Source organism: Furipterus horrens, unplaced genomic scaffold (genome assembly GCF_987537825.1).
Source record: "Furipterus horrens unplaced genomic scaffold, mFurHor1.1.pri manual_scaffold_8, whole genome shotgun sequence".
In the NCBI taxonomy this organism is placed as follows: domain Eukaryota; kingdom Metazoa; phylum Chordata; class Mammalia; order Chiroptera; family Furipteridae; genus Furipterus; species Furipterus horrens.
Window position 1 is genome coordinate 89,653,635 of NW_028327178.1, and position 21,697 is coordinate 89,675,331.

At 40.0% G+C, this 21,697-nt stretch overlaps 1 protein-coding gene across 2 annotated transcripts; it reads right to left on the bottom strand.

The window, feature by feature from the left end:
- Positions 1-10,970: 10,970 nt before the first annotated feature.
- DEFB119 (defensin beta 119) lies at positions 10,971-19,396 on the bottom strand. 2 transcript variants are annotated; one of them, XM_090285256.1, is made up of 2 exons: positions 19,289-19,396; positions 10,971-11,189 (listed from the first exon to the last, which is right to left on the bottom strand). In XM_090285256.1, exons 1-2 carry the CDS (start codon positions 19,344-19,346, stop codon positions 11,023-11,025), a joined length of 225 nt encoding a protein of 74 aa, XP_090141382.1. In that variant the 5' UTR covers positions 19,347-19,396; the 3' UTR covers positions 10,971-11,022. The 2 variants fall into 2 exon arrangements, with proteins under 2 accessions (XP_090141382.1, XP_090141381.1); XM_090285255.1 differs by lacking the exon at positions 10,971-11,189 and adding an exon at positions 17,230-18,154.
- Positions 19,397-21,697: the final 2,301 nt, after the last annotated feature.

The following is a 21,697-nucleotide window of genomic DNA, read 5'->3' on the forward strand; positions in this document are numbered from 1 at the left end:
AGCCCCTACATTTAAGGAAGAAGTATAAAAATCAGTGACAGTTATAAGGACAGGGAAAGCTCCATATCTCTCACCAGTAATGCACAAGACTCACCATGTCACCAGAATCCTTCCAACACTCAGCATTTTTCACCAGTCTGATTTGCATTTCATTTAATCCTGTGATCAAACTATCTGAATGGCTCCTCTTCAATGACTTGCAAGACTCTCAGTGATCTCAACCTCCATTATATTTCTCCAATTATTCTCCACCTTAGCCACCTTATAGTTGTTCAAAAACTTTGGTACAGACCCTGCCTCTGGGCCTTTGTACTTGCTGCTTTCTCTGTCTGGTACATGCTTCTCCCAGCAATTTCATAACTCGCGCACTTCCTTCTCAATGAGACCTTTTATTACTTCCCTTCTTATCACAAATTTTGTTTACCCCCTTCCCTGCTTCACTATTCTCCATAATGCCCTTAGTCTATGGCCTGTACTCAGCATAAAGAATGTTTTATTTTCTTCTCTTACCATCTCATACATTGTCTCCTAAAAAAGACTGAAATCTCCATGAGAGCAGCAATTTTCTTTTCTCCCGCATCTTGAATAGCATGTGGTATATAGTCAACACTCAACAAATATTTGTTATAAGAATTTGACCCAAACTGATGACAAATATTTGTTGAAGGACTGAACAAGTGATTCTTTCCACTTCTGTTAATTGATTATTTATATCTTTTGCCCATTGTTTCTACAGGGTAGGTAATGCCTTCTTGTTGATATTAGGAGTTCTTTATTTTTTATATTATTTCTTAGTCAACTTTAGTCACTGGGCATATTATCCCCCAATCTGTCATGAACTGTTTATGAAATTTGCTCATGATATGTCCTTCATTGAACAAAAATACTTAATTCTGATCTAGTCAAATTAAACAATATTTTTCCCTGTGGGTTGTGCTTGCTAACTTTGTTAAAGTTCTTCCCCATTTTTATGTCTCAAAGGAAATCTCTAACATTATTTTTCAATAAGTTTTTAGCTTTGCCTTTCATATTTAGATTTTCAAGCCACCAACTGGAATATGAAAATCCACTTTTATTTTTCTCATGGTGTGAGCAAGTCATCCCAACACTGTATACTAAATAATTTCTCCATTGATTCATGGTTCCATTGTTAATGCATATTAAGTTCTCCGTTTAAGCATGTACCTGTTTCAAGCTGTCTATTCTTTTTTTAAAGTATCTTTTATTGATTATCTATTACAGTAGTCCCAATTTCTCCCTATTTGTCCTCCTTTGCTCAGTATGCCCCTTCCCTCCAGCAACACCCCCCCCACTTAGTTCATGTCCATGGGTCATGCATGTAAGTTCTTTAGTTCCTCTATTTCCTATGATATTTGTAACATCCCCCTGTCTACTTTGTTCCTACTGTTACAGAACCCCACCAAAGTCGCCAAATTGTTACAGAACCCCTGGACTGCTCCAATCGAAAACAAACCCACAGGATCTTTAGTTAGGGGTCCGATTGCCCGCCGCCAGAATTACAACTCTTAATAGTTCAGTTGAGTGACAAGAAAATTGTTTATTTAACAGTTACACATATTCTTGCCTCCCCCCCTACAAAACCCAGCCAGTTCTAGGAAGGTCAGAAACACCGTTTCCCTACTTCCCAAACACAGTTCAGCTTTACCAGTGGCTGCCAATCATTCAATCTGATTGGGGAGGTCCTTTCTGTGCTGTGGTGCCCTTCAGCTCTCAATACAAAACCACCAGGATTCTCAGCCTCCTTGCAAACTGTCTTCTTTCCGTAAACCGCGTGGATCTCCTCTCCTTCTCCAGAGCGCCCCTGCGAACACCCGCCAGCGAGGGAGACAGCCCCAGAGCGCGCCGTCCTAAAGTGTTCGCAGCTGCCTATATATCCCTGACTGCGTCCTCTGACGCAGTGGGTGTTGCCAACAGTTCTGACCATTCACAGACCCTTACGTAGGCTCTGTGTGCTTTCCATACAGTCCCCTGGTTCAAGACTCCTCCCATCCACCTGAGGCCTTGGAAGCATCCAAGCAATTTTGCATAATGAAAGACACCAGCCACCAGCCTCAGGCATGTGGAGGCATTCTGAAAGCTGCTTCCTTCTCCCCATCCCCCAGCTGCAAACTCCAGAGATTTTTGGACTCCCCTGTTTCTGTACCACTACCAACTATGCTTCTTAATCCCAACACCATTTCCCCATTCACACCCTTCCCCCTCCCAGCTAATAGCCTTCCAAATGATCTTCATATCTATGATTCTGTTCCTGTTCTGGTCGTTTGCTCAGTTTGTTTTTTTTGTGTTTTGTTTTTTTATATTCAGTTGTTGATAATTGTGAATTTGTTGTTTTTCCAATGTTCATGGTTTTGATCTTCTTTTTCTTAAATAAGTCCCTTTAATGTTTCATGTAATAATGGCTTGGTGATGATGAACTCCTTTAGCTTTGCCTTGTCTTGGAAGCATTTCATCTACCTTTCCATTCTAAATGATAACTTTGCTGGATAGAGTAATCTAAGTTATAGGTCCTTCTTTTTTATCATTTTGAATACTTCTTGCCAGTCTGTTCTTGCCTGCAAAGTTTCTTTTAAGAAATCAGCTGATAGTCTTATCAGAACCCTTTTGTAGGTAACTCTCTGCTTTTCTCCTGCTGCTTTTAAGATTCTCTCTTTATCTTTAATCTTTGGCATTTCAATTATGATGTGTCTTGGTGTGGTCTTCTTTGTGTCCATCTTGTTTGGGATTCTCTGTGCTTCCTGGACTTCTCTGTCGATTTCCTTCTCCAAATTAAGGAATTTTTCTTTCATTATTTTATCAAGTAACTTTTCAATTTCTTGCTCGTTCTCTTCTCCTTCTGGCATCCGTATGATTCAGATGTTGGTACATTTGGAGATATCCCAGAGGTTCCTAAACCTATCCTTGTTTTTGTTTGTTTGTTTGTTTTTTGTTTTTCAATTCTTGCTTTTTCCTTTTGTTCTGGTTGAATGTTTATCTCTTTCTTATGTTTCAAATTGTTGATTTGAATCCTGGCTTTCTTCTTTTCTCTGTTGGTTTCCTGTGGATTATTCTTTATTTCACTTTGTATAACCTTGATTTCTTCCTTATTTTTTTGCCATACTCAAGGAGTTCTCTGAGTGTCCTGAAACCAACGTTTTGAACTCTGCATCTAATAGGTTGGCTATCTTTATTTTGCTTAGTTGTTTTTCTGGGGTTTTATTCTGTTCTTTTATTTGGGCCATATTTCTTTGTCTCCTCAACTTAGCAGTCTCCCTGTGTTTGTTTCTGTGTATTAGGTGGAGCTGCTTTTACTCCCTGTCTTAGTAAGTGGCCTATGTAGAAAAGGCACCTATAAATTGTGTTGGGCAGAGCCTTAGATAATTACCAGGATGGGGTAACCTGCTTCACTGCTTTGTGGTGAGGGCTCAGAGACAGGACACAGCCACTGCTGGGCTTCTGTTAGTTTGCCAGGTGCTCGCCCTGTTTCCAGTCACTTCACCCCCTTCCTATGTGCTACTGGTGCCCTTCCAGCTGCTGCCCTAGTGGTGGATACCGGAGTGGGTGAGTTTGCCTATATTCTAAGACTGTGCTGGCCCTTTAAGCTGCAAAAATCCAGCAGTTTCTTCTGCCACCCCAACCCCCACTGTTATTTTACAGCCAGAGGTAATGGGGTCTGTCTTCCCAGTACTGGAACCCTGGGCTGTGTGGTCTGGCCTGGGGCTGGAATCATTTGCTCCCAAGGTATCCTTCCCATTCGTTCTGTCACCATTGTTACCACCACCATCTCCACAACTTTCCCTCCTGGATGAATGTGTCTTCTTTAAATCCTTGGTTGTTGGAGTCCATACAGCTTGATATTCTGATGGTTCTGGGTGTTAGTTTTGAGATCTGGTTGTAATTCTTTCTGTGGTTGCACAAGGAGGTGAAGCATGTCTACCTATGCCTCCATCTTGACTGCAAGTCTCTCAAGCTGTCTATTCTGTTCTATTAGTCTATCTGTTCTTGTAACAATGCTTTATTTTTTTGTAATACCATAATTTTATAGTCTGTAAGTGTTTAGAAGCATAAGTCTTTGTCTTGCCTTTTTAAAAAAGTAATCTTAGTTATCAGTGGTTTTTATTCTTCATTACAAATTTTAAAATAAAATAATAAAGGCTCCAAAAAAATCCCACTAAGATTTTGATTAGGATTGCATTAAACTTATGGACCAATTTAAGGGAAAGTGAATCTATATAATAATTAAGGCATTCTATCCAAGATCACATTTTTCTGTTAGATTTTTAAAATATATCCCATTGGAGGTCTTAGGTATCCTTAGTTTAAATTAGATACTTCATAGGTATGATATATATTTTATTATATTTTCTATTTAGTTGTTGTTGAAGCTGAGAAAGGCTATTGAATAATAATCTGTTAGTTCCTTTTTTATATTACAATTATAACTGCTAGAATGGGTGACAATTTTATCACTTTCCTTCCAGTCTTCATACTTTTGTTTTCTTTGTTTTTACCCTTTAAACACTGACCAGGTCCACCACTATTATTTTAAACAATAACAATAGTAGAGGGTATTTTTGTTTCCTGACCTCATTGGAGATTAGTTTCTCCATTAGATAGTGTTAGCTCTAGAATTACTACATAACCTTTGCCAAATTGAGGAAATTACCACTATTCCTGCTTTGCCTAGAGTTTAGAGTTTTCATCATAAATAAGCATTGAACTTTATCAAATCATTTTTCTTCATTAAATAACATAATTCTGTTATTTATATCCTTAATTCTATAAAGATGGTGAATCTCATTAAGAGATTTTCTAATGTTGGATGATAGTCTATATTCAAAGTTAAACCCTACTTGATCATGAAGTCTTTTAATACACTGTTGAATTCAGTTGGCTAATACTTTATTTAGGATATTTAAATTTTATATTTATAATTTTTTGGTTTTAGAACCAAGATACACTGACTTCATAAAAATGACCAAGAGAGCTTTCCTTCACACCCTCCCAATCCCCATGGCTATTTTCTGGAACATTTTGTTCATGATAGCTCTTGTATCTCCTGTGAAAGTAGTAGAATGTACCTTTAAAATCATCTAGGGTAACAGTGTTAGTCACAGTAGCCAAAAATGGAAGCAGTCTAAACATTCACTGAGTGATGAATGGATAAATAAATTGTGGTACATACATGCAATGGAATATTATTAAGCCTTTGTGGATGAACATTGAAGACTTAATGCCAGGTAAGAGAAGACAATTACAAAAGAACAAATGCTATATGACCCCACTCATATGAGGCTCTTAGAATGGTCAGATTCATAGAAACATAAAGTAGAATAGTGACTGCCAAAGGTATGAGGAGGGTTATTTTTTAATGGGTAGAGTTTCAGCGTACAAGATGAAAAGTCCTGTGAATGGATGGTGGTCATGGTAACATAACAGTATAGATGAATGTGATGCCCCTGAAGTATTTGCTTTAAAATGGTAACTTTTAGGTTATATGTATTTTATCAAAAATTTAAAAATCATTCAGCACTGAGGCATTCCAGAAAAATTTTTTCTACCATTTCAATTTCCAAACACTTATTGATTTATTTATTTAAGTTTGTATTTTCCATCCCCAGCATATATTTAGAAATTTATACATTTTACCTAGCTTTTCAATTGTATTTGCATACAGTTGTTGATAATTCTCTTCTGTTATTTATTTTTAATATGGTATATCTTTTTTTTTATTTCACCATTTTACTACGGGTGTCATTTTCTTTTCTTTTTTAAATTAGTCTTTACAGAAGTTTTCTGAGTTCATTACTTCTCACTTCACTATTTCTGACTTTCTTGCTTCTCCTCTAATCTAAGTTTTATTTTTATCCCCTTACTAAATTTCCAAGTATATGGAATCTTTCATTATAATTTTATTGCATTTGATTGGAAAGCATAGAATGTATGATATAAAACACATGGAATTTAGTGAGATTTTTTTCTACTGCCCTGAAACCTTTCTACGTAAAATGTAGTCTGTGGGCTAGAAGTATTGGCACCACACAGAGAACTGTTAGAAAAGCAGAAATTCAGACCCCGCCCCACCTACTGAATCAGAATCTGCATTTTAACAAGACTTCTACGTGATGCATATGCACATTGCTGGCCTAAGCAGCACTGGCCTAACACCTGAGCAAATGAAGCCTCTCAGGTAGCATAGCTACCCTATTCTCAGGTCTAGTAATATTCTATTTCTTATTCAGAATGCAGGTACATGGGTATCCATTTTATTATTATTTGAGCTACACAGATATGTTTTATATACTCATTTGAATGTATATTTTGCCATAGAATGTATTCAAAGAAACTTAACCACATGGGGTATGACCAATACCAATAAATCAGTCATGGTGACAAGAAGATGAACTTTATGTGGGCTCCAGTAGCTTCACTAGAATTGGCTTCCATTGCTTGGGACTAGCAAGTTTCTTTTCATTTATGGTGAGATTCATTTAACTTTCAGACAATTTTTAAAATTGGCTGATAGGAGGTTGGGAACTGATATTTTTAGAAACATGGATAGTATTTTACCAGCCATGGTCTAATTATAACCCATGAAGTTGTTATGGGATGCAGAATATACAGTCGTGCTTGTAAAGTGGAGGGCATCAGTAACCTAAAATCAGTGGTCTTTCTTTTTGTTATTCAGCCTTTGGTGAAAAAAAATGCTGGCAAAAATTGGGGCACTGCAGGAAAACGTGCAAAGTTGACGAAGAGATAAAAGCAGAGTGTAAAAATCCTCGCGTCTGCTGCGTTCCAAGAAGTAAACTCCTGGAGCCAATGATCTTGAACACGGAAGTGCCTAGGACTTCTGCCACACCAGCAGATCCTTTTAACCAAAGTCCGATGGATTACATCGTAACAGCACCACCCGATCTTTCCGACTTTGAAACGGACTTCATGCAAACAGAAAATGGAGAGCGTGACCAGGTACTGGAAACTGAGCTGTCTCCCCCACCATTTCATCAAAGCTCATGACTTCCTCTCAGCTGTCACCCACTCCTGTCCTCAGGGTGATGGACTGAGGCAGATAAAGTACTGAAAATACAGCAGTGACACAGTCTGCCCTCCATCAATGTGTAATTCTAGATTTTAAAAAAAGACTATGTAAGGAAGTTCAAAAATTCCCAATACTGTCAATAATAAACTCCTCAGTGCTTTTCTTGAAATGTCCGATTATTTCCATGACAAATTTTAACCCTCTTTTAGTGTTCCTTGTTTGCTGGTGCCCTAAGCACAGCCTTAATCGCTTAGTTAAGTATTTCAATACTAATCTTCTTAACAAGTGGGTTGGGATACCAGAGGCTTCCCTCGATGGCAGTATAAATTTATAAATTGTCACAATCAAAATTTTAAATCCTTGCATTTACGAGCCCTGGCCAGTGTGGCTCAGTGGGTTGGGCATCATCCTGCAAACCAGAAGCTTGCCAGTTTGATTCCTGTTCAGGGCACATGTCTGGGTTGCAGGCCAGGTCCCCAGTTGGGGGCATGCAAGAGGCAACCAATCGATGTTTCTCTCCCCTCAGCACTTTCCCTCTCTCTAAAATTAAATAAATAAAATCTTTAAATCCTTGTATTTATGAGAGTAGCTTCTAGAATGCTAAAAGCTTTCTTTATAACAGCAGACACCTCAGGTGAAAGCATCCATTTTACTATGAGCTTTGGCTCCAAAGCCCCATATTATCACTCACTGTAGAAAACAAAAAAAGTCTGGGCAAGGTTTGAGCTCTAAGGACTCATTTTTACTCCCGTTGCTTCAAGATTAGACTAGAAACTGTTGAAAGGCTGGCTTCATAGGCACATTTCCTTGAGCAAGCCTTGGTCACACACAGACATCCAAAAGCAGGCTTTTTAATTGTGGGAGGGAGATGGGCCATTTTGTCCACCTGGTTACTGAGAGCTTCATTTGTCTCTCTGGTGGCATGAAAATATCAAATACAATTTGCTTTTTACAAAATAGTCGTGGGGATGTAAAGTACAGCACAAGACATAGTCAATAATATTATAATAACTTTGTATGGGTGGGTACTAGACTTTCAGGGGGATCACTTTATAAATTATAAACATCTAACCACTATGCTGTACACCTGAAACTAACATAAGTAATATTGAATGTCAACTGTAATTGAAAAATTTTTTTTAATTTAAAAATTAAATATCTTCACACCCCATGCCCTTTCAGAGAGGTCCATCCACATAACTCTACCATGCACCTCATTGCTATAAATCTTTTCATCCTATCCTTTCTGAGACCCTAACCAACCCTCCAGTCAACCCATTATCACTGTCTATGAATTACTGTGGATCCATACCTTAAGCCATCCCTCCTTCTATGGAAAATATTTTCCTTGTTCACTGTCAAATCTCAGGGTCACTTCTAAATAAAGCTATAATGCAGCAATTCTGTCTGATGCCACCATATTATATAAACCTCTTCATGCACCCACTCTTGCTTTTTCTTTTTCTGTCCACTAACCTTAAGAACTCCTTGTGTCACCATTAGTGTACGATGAAGGACAGGCAATAAAACAGGTGCCCTAGACATCTGAGCCACTTGTTCCTACAGTATATTTATGCTTTCCCAGCCTTAAGTTTCAGTTTTGAACATACAATTTCCATCTAACATTGGAATGCTTCTTGAAAGGGGTCAGATAATACTCAGTTGATGGAAAATTCAAAGTTCATAAATTTATTTTTCAAATAATTATTAAAATTAATATTATGATAAGTTGAATATTTGAAGTCTTTGAAAGTCTCAATCTCTGGTCTGTGGCTTCTGTTGGCCTTAATTCATGGTACCTTATTGCCTTGTGTGTTTTGTGATTTGAGGGTCTGATCTGTATATTTTCTTGAAATTTTATCTGAGTAAGTTAATTGAGTCCAGACTTAAAGATCTACCTCTTCATTTACTTCTGTCAGACATTTTTGGCACTACTAGTCTAGGACAACTTTAAGCTAAAGCATCAGCTGTATTTTTTTCCCAGACCATGTATATATTATACTATGAGTTCAGGTTAAGAGACTAGGTGAGAGTTCACTTGTTTTAAATTCTTAGTGGAGATTTTTTTTCTACATGCTGAGTACAAAGTTTCAAGACCAGGCAATTATCCTTGAAAACCTGGTGAAGGAGTGCTGTATCTGTTTTATCCTTGCATAGCATATGTAACACTTTCAGGACTCCTGAAATTAATGTAGGAGTCTCCTATTAGACTCACAGTTGTTCGGACCCTCGGCACTGTCTCCTCTCCCTTGCCTTCTCCTGCTCCCCTGGCTAAAGCCATGGAAACTAAAGCTCAAGATCATTTGATTCAGTAAATGCTTCAGTTACTGCCTTCAGAAAAACATCTGGCTTCATTTTACCATCATATTCTCTACTCTTTTCACAAGGTCAAGGCTGCTCAAGACGTTTTTTGGTATAATTTAATTAAGTTATTTTAGATATTTTCAGTAGGAGGGTTAATTTGGGTTTTTAGACCATTATCCTGCCAGAAACAAAGGTCCAGGACCAACACTTTCCTCTGCATTATAAACTTTGTTGTTATGAGAGAATGGGTGGCAGCACAGAAGCAATGAGAAAAGAAGATAATTGTCAAAGGATAAAGTTGTCACTCGATGCCTGAAACCGAAATGATGCTTTCTTAAATAAAATAGAACCATGTTGCTCAGGTTTAGGCTCATCAAGCAGAGCAAAGAGCTGAACTTATATAGCTTTTGGAGAAAGCATCTTCAGGGAGTGGTGTTGGTTAACGATGTGAGGATGGGTTGACGACAACTTAGAAGGGTGTACACTGAGGTGAACCCAGAGCCAACCGGCTGACTTTCAAAGCGTAATGCTGTTTCTGGCAAGTTGGTTTTCAGAAGTGTGTTCACTGAAGCAAGTTGCCACTGATCTATGAGAAAGATTTTAAACCACCCAAAGAATGTACTTGTTATCATGGCAATAGAACTGTCAGCCTTTTCCAAGGAATGTGAAGAGTTCTTATTCTCACAAGAGAAGAGAAACTTTAGGGGAATGTAATGTGGCAAATGACAGAGGAACTCCAAACAATGATGGAGAAGGAGCAGCCCAAAAGTTAGGAAGAAAATGAAGAAGTCACAGAAGCCAACCAAGGTAAAATTTTCAAGGGTGGAATAAACTATGGTTGAAAATGCTACCAAGAGGCAGAGTGCAATATTAGATGAACAATATCCATGAAACTTTCAAAAAGGAGTCCATTTGGTGACCTTGGCCAGAGCCAGTTCAATAGAACAATAAGCACAAAAAGAAATTGTACCGAGTTGTGGGGAGGCAGAGAAATAAAGAAAGGTAACTGGTAAGTGTAGCTACCTTCTTTTTGACAAAATTTGGAATTAAAGATGGAGAAAGAAATAAGATATTAGTGGAGGTAAGACATAAAGAGTAAAATTAGAATGTTAACTTAAAAGGTAGTGTTGGTTGTAATTGGGAGGGCACAAGCTTCCTAGATTTTCAGGAATTAGAAGACCTTAATAATCATCAAAAAGAACAACAACATTCAATATTCCAGTTCCTTCCCCAATGACCACCTAGCTTGAAATTTCAACAGGGCAACTTATTCTTTATTACAACAGCTGGTTAGGAAGTTCTTCCATGAGCTAAGACATAGCTGTCTGCAAGACCTTCACCCACTAGTTTTGGTCCACCACTGAACCCCACATAGCATGGATTAAGTCATGGCTCTGCCTAAGCCTTCAACATTCCCTCAGTGGACTCAAGTACATTCTCTCCCCATCTTCACTGATTTGTGTAGATTTGTTCTCTTCTTGTCACTCATTTTCTAGCCTTCTCTCTCACAGGAGTGGATCCAGAAGGGGGCAGACACCTCATCATGCAAGACTCAATCTCACTGTGATTTACAATGGATAAAAGACAAGGGTGTCAGGTGCATGAATTTTAATGAGAGATATTGACAACAGGTTGAGTATGGTGATTACCAGCACTCAAGATATTTTTAGCCAGTGGTTCTCTCATCTCCAGTCATTTTCGTCCTCTGGGCTGAAAATGTTTATCCTCATGTAGGACTGGAGGCAGCATGCTTGATAATTTCGACAATAGAGGTAGGGATGTTCAGTCTTTTTGCAAGAAGTTCTACAGATTCCCTTGTCACCCATGCATCGAAGGATGTGACGTTTACCTGGCCAAAAAACAAAAACAAAAAATCAAATACTTAATTTCCACTTAGCAGTAACATAGATATGATAATTCAGGGAGCACAGTAAAAAACCTAAAGGGCTAAAACAATAATGATATGCCACTACACCTATTAGAATGACCAAAATCTGGAACATTGTAAACACCAAATGCTGGCAAGAATGTGGGGCAATTGGAACCCTCATACATTGCTGTTGGGAATGAAAAGTGGTGCAGGCACTTTGGAAGATAGTTTGGTGGTTTCTTGCAAAACTAAACATACTCTTACCATACAAACCAACAATTGCATTCCTTGATATTTACTCAAAGGGCTTGAAAGCTGATGTTTATACAAAAATCTGCACACAGGTGTTTATGGTAACTTTCCTCGTAATTCCCAAAATTTGGAAGCCACCAAGATGTGTTTCAGTAGGTGAATGGGTAAACTCTGGCACCTCCAGATAATGGAATATTATTCAACACTAAAAAGAAATAAGCTATCAAGTCATGAGCAGACACAGAGGAAGCATAAATACAATTACTAAGTGAAAAAAGCCTATTTGAAAAGGCCACATACTACATGATTCCAACTATATAATATTCTGGAAAAGGCAAAACTAGGGAGATAATAAAAAGATCAGTTGTCATGGTTTGGGGAGGGGGAGAGATGAATAAGCAGAGCACAGATGATTTGGGTGGCAATTAAAATACTCTCTATGATACTGTAATCATGGATTCATGTCATTATACATTTGTCCAAACCCACAGATTGTACACCATCAAGGGTGAGCCATAATGTAAACTATGAGCTTTGGGTGATTATGATGTGTTGATGTAGGTTTATCAATTGTAACAAATGTATACTCTAGTGGGAGATGTTGGTAATAGAGTAAGCTGTGCATGAGTAGGAATAGAGAGTACAGTATATGAGAAATCTCTACCTTCTTCTCAATTTTGCTGTGAAACTAAAACCAGTCTAAAAAAACAATATTTTTTTAAATCACTTAAAAATAAAGCTCCTATAAACATTTATCTACAAATTTGAAGTTAAAATTTTCATTTCTCTGGAATAAATGCCCAAGAGTGCATTTTCTAGGTAGTATGGTGAGTATATTTTTATTTTTTAAAGAAAGAAACTGCCAATCTATTTTCCAGAGTGGTTGTATTATTCAACATTCTCACCAACAATGTATAAAAGATCCAGTTTCTCTGCATCCTTGCCAGCATTTGGTGTTGTCACTATTTTTAATCTTAGCTATTCTAATAAATATGTAGTCAGATCTCATTGTGGTGTTAATTTGTATTTCTTTAATAGCAATGGCGTTGAACATCTTTTCATGTACTTATTTGCCATCTATATATCTTCTTCAATGAAATGTCTTTTCATGACTTTCTTCTAATTGGGTTGTTTGTTTTTTACTGTTGAGTTGTGAGTTGCTCCTATAGTCTAGAAACAAGTCCTTTGTCAGATCAATGGTTTGCAAATATTTCTCCCAGTCTGTAATTTGTCTTTGCATCTACTCTATTCATAGGGCCTCTTGCAGAGTGAAAGTTTTAAAATCTGATTAAATCCAATTAATTGAGTTTTTCTTTTATGAATTATGCTTTGCGTATCTAAGAACTTTTCACTCAGCCTTACATCTGAAAGTTTTTTCCTGTTTTCTTTTAGATGTTTTATACTCTTACATTTAGATTTAAATCTATGATCCATTTTGATATAATTTTTAAATAATTTTTGAGGTTCATATTGAGGTGTTTGTGGTTTGTGTGTGTGTTTAATTTTTTGTTCGTTTGTTTTTTCCCTACAAATTCTAATTGCTCCAGCACCATTTGTTTAAAAAGGGTATCTTTCTTCCATTGAATTGCTTTGCGCAATTTGGGTTGTACTTGTGTGCGGCTATTTCTAGGTTTTCTATTCTGTTCCATTGATCTATGTATCTATCTACCCACCAATACCACACTGTCTTGATTAGCTGAATAAGTCTTAAAATCTGTTAGACCGATTCCTCTAACTTCATTCTTCTCTTCAAAAAAAAAAAAAGAATGCGAGGGAGAGAAATTTGTGAGGTAATGGATGTGTTAATTAACTAGAGAGGGGAATTTTCACAAAATGCCCACTTAAAATATCTTGCACTTTTATATGTCAATAAAGATGAAATCAATTAATTAAAATACAAATAAGTAAAATAACCTGAGGAGCTATAGAATGGTTAATAGAACAGGATCTGAAATCAAGACTCTAGGTTCAAATCCCAGGTCCTCCTTTATTTGCAGTGTAAACTTGGACAAATTTCTGTATTGTCTCTTCTGCTCTTTTCTTGTCTGTGTGGACTGTAATAGTCCCTATCTCTTATGTCAGCCTCTTAAGCCCAGACTTCTGAACTTAGCAGTCAAGACCCTGATATTCATTCCACAAATGGTTATCAGTGTTCAATCTTTGCCAGGCCTTGTACTTGGTGCTGGGCACATAGAGTCTCCTATGTCCAAATAGGCTTAATACAAACTCTAATGTACACATACACATATGTGTGCAAGTGCACGCACACACACACACATACACACAATGTTATCCTAAGTCCTTGCATTGAAAAAAAGGGATCTACTTCATTTTATTTTGAACAGAGAGCATATGCTGCCTAAGCAAGGGTGAGGAGAGATAAGAAATTTTTTTATTCCTGTGGACCTTGGACAAGAATCAAAGATGAATTCTTTATCTAAGTATCAAATTAAACTTAGATTATGGGTCCTGGTGGACAGAACAGAGGCTGAACTGAGGTTTAGCTATACCAACAGACTTGCGTATAAATCCCAGGAAAGGTCCAGGACAAGTACACGGTCTACCATACTTTGGGTTCACAATGTTTCTATAACTCTCAGATTAACCTCCCGCCTAAACGGGTTTGCTATCTTCTGCCAACATTCCTATCCACCTTCATCACCCCTCAGCCTATGAGAAAGAAAAGAGAGATTCAAGGAAGCCTTGCTGGAGCAAACACCGTACCCTTTCTATCACATCCCCCAGACATGAGGTCCTTTTCCACCTTCCTTGGGAAGGAAGGCCAGTGTAAGATTTGCATCTAAGAGAAGGGTGTGCAGAAGTACACACTTGAGATGAAGAAGGAGGCAGACAAGATTGTTTCAGACCTCCCCTCTGGAGAAAGGCCATGGTACCACCCACAGAAAGGGGGTTCAGAGGTGCCCAACCTAGCCCCAAAGCTTTTGTCAGTGGCTTTTCAGCTCCTGACATCTGTCCTCCTGTCAATCCCACGTTGCTCAGCATCGCTGTTACTACCCACATTGACTTAATGTCATCTTCAGTATTCCCTCAGAGAAGACCTACTTATTAATCTTAGAATTACCTTGAACCTACTGATAAATATAGGCCACTTTTCCTCCATGGGCCTCAGTCTCCCCATCCATGACATGGGAAGACAGGGAAAGTTGCCTAGATCAAAGATTCTCAGAGTTTGAGGGCTATCAGGAATGAAAGAGGTCTGGCAGGGAAATTAGGGGAAGGGACCTTGTCTCCCCAAAGAATAATCTGAGAGAACTTCCAAAATTTCACATGCCCAGACCCCAAGGTCAGAGATTCAGACATGGGATTAAGTGTCTTCTGAACACTTACCATGTCTCAATGGTGAGTTCCAAGCCCTTTTCTCACCCCATCAGTATGTCACTCCCCAGAATTGTCTCTGTGTCCCCAGTGTAAAGCATGGGAGATTCATAATAAATGCTGTTGGCCAAGTAGATAGGTAAGGCCTCATATGAATTAATTTGGTGGGGGCATAAATGGCTGTGTGTGGAAAGGTTAACATCAGGCCTCAGGTATTGGGGAACCCTTAGACTCTCCTCAGACCACCTCTCACACTGTGAAATCTATGTGTTTTAAGAGCAAACTATCTGATGAGTAAGAACCCACTCGAGCAAGGCCCAGGAACTGCTCTGCATCCTTCCTAAAAGTGCCAGAGTAAATATACCTGAGGGAGTCATCCTCTGATCTCTCCAGCCCAGAAAGCAACCCACCCTGATTGATGCCTGATGCATTAGCCTCTTGACCCATCCCCCAATCCACTCAGGATTTCATATGTGAATTCATTATTCGTCTATTCACTCACTCGAGAAACACTCACTAAGTCACATCTGTGCCAACCACTGGGCTTGACATCAGGCATGTAGACCTAAATAAGATGCCTGGTATGTGCATATTTTGGGTATTGGTGAGAAGTGGGCAGTGCCTGAAATAATTACACAATAACTTGATATGAGCCGTACTTTGTAAGAGTGACACTTTGTGAAGCCAGTCAGAACTCACTTTGAATCCCTGCTCTATCCTGATGCTGTGTAACCTTAGCTAATTACACCACCTTTCTAGATCTCAGTAGCTTCATCAATAAGGATTGGATAAAAAGAGGGCCATTGTAAAAATGGAATGTTTCCAGGTCTATAAACACCGTGCACAGTGCCTGATGCATAAGTGTCAATGAGAATTATTATTATTATTATTTTTAAAAATAGTGAGCTTATGTGAAGGCTTTCATGGGCATGGGCATAGCTGGGCTTGGAAGCGTGAGAAGAGGTTCATCACAGAGATGAGCGTGGCAATGCAGACAAGGTGGAGGATGAACAAGGGCAATGTGAAGGGCAGGAAGGGATGGTAAAAGGGTTGGTGTAGCTGAAGAGAAAGTCTGTGAGTGACAGTCATGGGAAATAAGCAGAGTGACATGGTCAGATGAATTTTTTAGAAAGAATCCCTCTGATAACAGACTAATGCATGGGAAATCTGGAAGCAAGGAGGCCAGCGAAGAAGTATTCCGGTCTTACCCAGGGCCTCAGAAACAGGTAGCTACAGCCTGAGGGTCCCCAGGCGCAGACAGGCGTTAAGACGTAGAACACAGGTTGTGCATCTCTCGCCTCTGAAGCGGGTTTGGAGGAGGGTTGTGAGCCAGAGCAGGACCCAAATTCCTGGCACAACATTAACATTTGTGGGTCGTGCGGTAAATATAAACGGAGGCTCATAAATTGTACATCTGAATATTTAACAGTTGTGAATCAAGCTAACAAACAGAATAAATAAAATATATTCTAATTGACCTTTATGAAATATCCCTTCATGATCACCTGGAGGGTCAGATCTGAATTTACAATTTTTAGATTCTTCTGAGTTCCATGCAGGAACATGGAAACGTGAAGGAACTGGCGCAGCTCACACCCTGCCTCTCTTCTCGCCCACCCCCAGCTCTGCCCCACACAGTGAGGAGTTCCATATGCACCGATGGGGGCACTCCAGCCAGAACATCCACGCTTTGCCACAGCCCCCGACACTCCTCCTGCCTAGGAGTGCACACTCAGTGAGCCCCACCCTCCAAGGGCAGACCTCAGAAGGGCCCACATAGTCCCTGGAAGCAGGCACAAAGATGCTTTGGGCAGGGAATTGCAGGTCCCAGCTGCTCAAAGCATAGTCTACAAAGCAGGGTGGGGGCATGCGGAGGTCACACTTTCTAGGGGAATATAATATCTCCCTTGCCCCCACTAACCCCCCACCACATGGGAAGGGACTTAGCCAGAGGAAGCCTACGGTAGGATCAGAATTAAAGAAGAGGGGAGGGGTCTCTCTTCCTACAATCTGAAAGTGGAAATATTCACTTGGGAGCAAGTTATCTGCATAGATCAGCGTGAACTCCTTCTATCTGTCTGTATGTCATGCACTGTGCTTCACAGAACATTTTGTTCTCTGACCTCACTGCACAGAACACAGTGTTGTTCTCTTGAGTTGGATAAATAAAGCCTAGAGAATGGGGTTTAAGATAACAATGCCTGGGAAGATACCTCTAGAAACCTCTATATTCCCAGTCAGAATTCTTGAACACTTCCCATGGGTGAGCCTTCTCCCAGGCTAAATTCTTAGCTCAAATGAGACACGCTTCTGTGTCCCTCAGAGTGTAACACAGTAGGAAGACGCACACCACATATTCCTTAAATGCTTGAGTAAATCAATGAACAAGAGCAACAACTAGCATTTATTGAGATCTTACTATGTACTGGGCACTATGCTCTACATTTTCTCATTTCATTCTTACCCCATCCTGAGATAGAATCTATTATTCCAGTTTTTCAGATGGGAGGCTGACACTCTGAGAAGTGTATGTACATAAAGTTTGACAGCGGTAAGTGGCAGAGGTGAGTGAAGGAATAAATGAGTCCATGAAAGAAAGTTAAAAATGAATAATAAATTCATTTATAAATTACTAACTTCATGTATTTTATCTTTTTTTAGTACTTGGAAACTCTCTGGTCCCTGGGGCTGTGAGCCCTTGAGCATCAAAAGACATCTCAGTCAACTTACCCAGAAATCCAAGGATTTGGGCTCTACTCAGTCCCTGTTCACCCCTAGTCCATCCACCCCCAAGATAGACCAGCTCTCCCAGCCCAAGAGTTCCCCCGCTCTAGGCATCTGCTGTGCCTTTCAAGCTCAGCTTTCCACATGTGCTCCTCAGTCCACTCCTGACCCAATAGACTTTTCTGCAGCTGGAAGATGAGGAACTACCTTCAAAACTAATCATCACTCCATTGCTCTGACCCAGCCTCAGTGGTGTCTCTCGGCTACCAATTAACCCCTATCTTGCCATCTTCTCACCCTTAACCCATGGGGAGCATCATTTCTCATGATTGACAGGCATAAGAAACAGATTTGTGAGTTTTAGTGGAATGTGGAAACTAAGAAACTTGAAGCTAAGTCATTTCTAGCTATAATTTCCGTTTATCTTCCGACTCTGTGGCCAGGTCTGGCCTTATGTTTTACTTGTCTGGTAGGCTGAGGAGTGGTCCAGGGGAGTATTCCATCAATTGTTACTGGGTCCATTGTTAAGTAACGGCTAAGGACACAGCACCGTTTACGATTTGAGCAGCGTATGACGTTCTCTTCATCATCTTTGCACACCAGCCGGCATTGTCCATTCATCCAACAGGACACTATTGAGTATAGGAACAACCGTGTTAGTATCCCTCAAGAGGGGGGACAAGAGGAAGCATCAAAAGAACAGGAGGATGGGGAGAAGGGAGGGAGAAGCTTGAGTCAGTAATGCTGGAGCCAGTCCCAGGAAAGGAGAGAAGAGATCTTGAGAAGGGGAGGAGCTCAGACAATTGTTCCAAAATTGGGAACACCGAGGTTTTCTAAGAGGCCTTTTTCAGACATTCTACCCTCTGTCTTCCTATCCCCCAACCTCCTACTTCTAATATTGGGATCAATTGCTGCATTGAAATAAAACCTAATGGAGCACGGGAATAATGGGAAAGGAGCAACACCTATAATATAAAGGGGACTCACCCACATTTCAACAGAGCTGCCTCTTTATCAATGGCCTGGCCCTATCTAACTTAAGCCCAACAAGCCCCAGCTCCAGCTACAACCCAATCTGCAATTCTCCTTAACCCCACATTTACCTAATCCAAACTCAAAACCCAGTCCAATCTTAATTAGAACTCCCAGCCTTACACAGCTCAATGCCCCGTGAGCCTCAGCTCCAAGCCAAACCCAAATCCAATCAACTCACCAACCTCAGTTCTGAGCAGTAGTCCTTCACCTAATTGAACCTCTAATAAACACCCTGCACCATCCAGTACCAATTCCCAACCTCAGCCCAATGCCCAGCCTAATCCCCAACACCAGCTTTACTTACCCAAAATCCCATCCCTTCTCCAGCCCACCTCAAACCATCAGTGAAGCCCTGCTCCTTACCTCCAGCTCATCCAAATCCTCCCTCTCCCACTCCAACTCACAACTCACAACTCACCCCCAGCCTTCAATATAATCTCCCAAAGCCCCCAGAAGCCCCCAGCCTACACCCAAACCTTTACTCCTAAGCCCACTCCCAATATCCCACTATCCTGCTCTCAAGTGCCAGATGCTCCAAACACCTATCATCCCACCACCCTGGCAAAAAAAGAAAAAAAGCATCAAGGAGAGATGGGAACATGAGGTGATTATGGGAAAACCTCCCAAAGCCACATGAAATGAGGAAAAACATCAAACACTGCCCACAGTGAGGAGGAAAGGGAAGAGAAGTTCATGACTGGGAACGCAGATACTTGAGAGACCCAAGTTACCTGACGCCACTGTTCCAATGGCCAGAAGAATGGCAAGAAACAGGAATAGAGTCTTCATGGCTGGCAGGTCACAGGAGAAGAAGGTGGCTGTATTGCTGGAGATAGAAATAGAGTTCTCTGAAGTCAGGATGAGCCTTGCTTTTATTGGAAGAGACGTGGGCAGCTTTTATTAGAAGGGCCATTAGCAGGAGAGGATTTATATGAGATCAGCCAGGCCAAAGGACAGTGTGTAGCAGATGTGGCAGCAAAGCACAAGATGAGCATGTTGGAAACTGGCCAGCACCTAGGCCGAAGTGGCTTCCCCTCCTGGTAAGGAGACAGGCAGATGAAAGCCATTTGGCTTTTTGAGATCCACAAGCAAATTACTTAATTAATACATAAACACATATCAATAAACATTTAATTTAAAAAACAAAAAACATTCTCAGCTTTCTAACAAAAGAATATATACATGTATCCTTTCTGAACCTTGAACTTGCCAATCTCACTCCCAGTTCAGGAAATTTGTTCTTCCTCCAAAGCCTGTCCTTCAGACCTTCCCATATTGGCTTCTGCTCTTCACTGAGGCTCATCCCAAATGTCACCTCCTTAGAGAGGCTTTTCCTGGTCACCCTAGATAATGGTATACCCACCTGCAGTCACCCTGTATCATACTAAACTGTTTTGTGACCTTCACAGATTTATCAGTTCTTTCTAAATTTAATTTTACATGTTTAATCTTTGTCTCTCCCATTAGGATGTCAGAAATTTGCATTGGAACCCCAGTGCCCATCACATCAGCTGGTGTAATTAAGTGTAATTAGAATATAATTAAGATATTAATTCAACTATTTTAACAATTATTCTTTCCCCAAACAATAATTCTTAAAGGTAGACTTTGGTTTCTTTCTTTTTTTGTTGTTTAAATTTACCATAGTCAATTTTTAAAATTCTCACCTGAGGATACAATTATTGATTTTTTAAAATATGTTTTATTGGTTATGCTGTTATAGTTGTCCCAATTCCTTTTCCCTCTGCTCCCCTCCTCTCAGTGACCCCCCCACCAGTTGTCCCCCCCCTTAGTCCATGTCCATTGGTTGTGCATACAGTTCTTCTCAAGATCTTCCTGTCTGCTCCACTCCCTCCTACTATGCTTCTTAATTCCTGTACCATCTCCCTCCCTTTCCCCTCCCCCCTCCCTGCTGACCTCCCCCCAACATGTTCCCCATACCTATAATTCTTTTCCCCCTCTCGTTGCCTACTTAGTTTGCCTTTGTTTCAGTTCCCTAGCTTCTGTTGTTGGTTGTTGTGATACAGTTTTCATTTTAATGTTCATAGTTTTGATCCTCTTTCTCCTAAACAAATCCCTTTAACATCTCATATAACAGTGGTTTGGATCTAATGAACTCCTTCAGTTCTACTTTGTCCTGGAAGCACTTGCTCTACCCTTCTATTCTGAATGACAGCTTCGCTGGATAGAGTAATCGTGGCTGTAGGTTTTTGCTTTTCATTACTTTGAATATTTCTTGCCAGTCCCTTCTTGCCTTCAGAGTCTCCTTTGAGAAATCAGCTGATAGTCTAATTGGGACCCCTTTGTACATAATTCTCTTCTTCTCTCTTGTTGCTTTTAAGATTTTTCTCTTTATCTTTAATCTTAGACATTTTGATTTTAATGTGTCTTGGTGTAGTTCTCACTGGATCCAGTTTTTTTTTTTTTTTTTTTTTTTGAACTCTCTGTGCTTCCTAGACCTGTAAGTCTATTCCCTTCCCTAAGTTAGGGAAGTTCTGCTTTATTATTTTTTCACATAATTTTTCAACTTCCAGTTTTCCTCTACCTTCTGGCAATCCTATAATTCAGATGTTCACTCTCTTATAGTTGTCCCCGAGGTTTCTGAGCCTCTCCTCATTTTCCTCACTTTTTGTTTTGTCTTTCTGCACTGGTTGACTATTTGTTCCTTCCCTATGTTCCAATTTGTTGATTTGATCCCTGGTTTTCCTTCCCTCAGCACTTGTTTTGTATGTGTTTTTATTCATTTCAGCAGGACTAGCCTTCATTCCTTCCCCGTCTTGATTAAGTCCTGCTGTTATTTCTGTAAGCTGTCTTATAACTATAGCTCTGAACTGAGCCTCAGAAAGGTTATCTGTTCATCCATTAATTCGTGTATTTGCTTTCTGGTCAGCTTCGTGATTGTTATCTCTATCGTTATCCCTGGCATCCTGACAGGTTTGTTTACCTGTCCTTCTTGGGCGGGGCTGTCACACCTCCTATGCTATAGGGGGTGGAGCCCAGTGCACTTGTCACTACTGAGTGACCCTTCTCACCACACTGTGGCGCTTTGCGTGGGGGGCGAGGGTCCAAGATGGATTCCTGCTGTTCTCTCTCCATTGAGAGACCAGGAGCCCCCTCCGCCATCCCCATGCCCTCTGGGC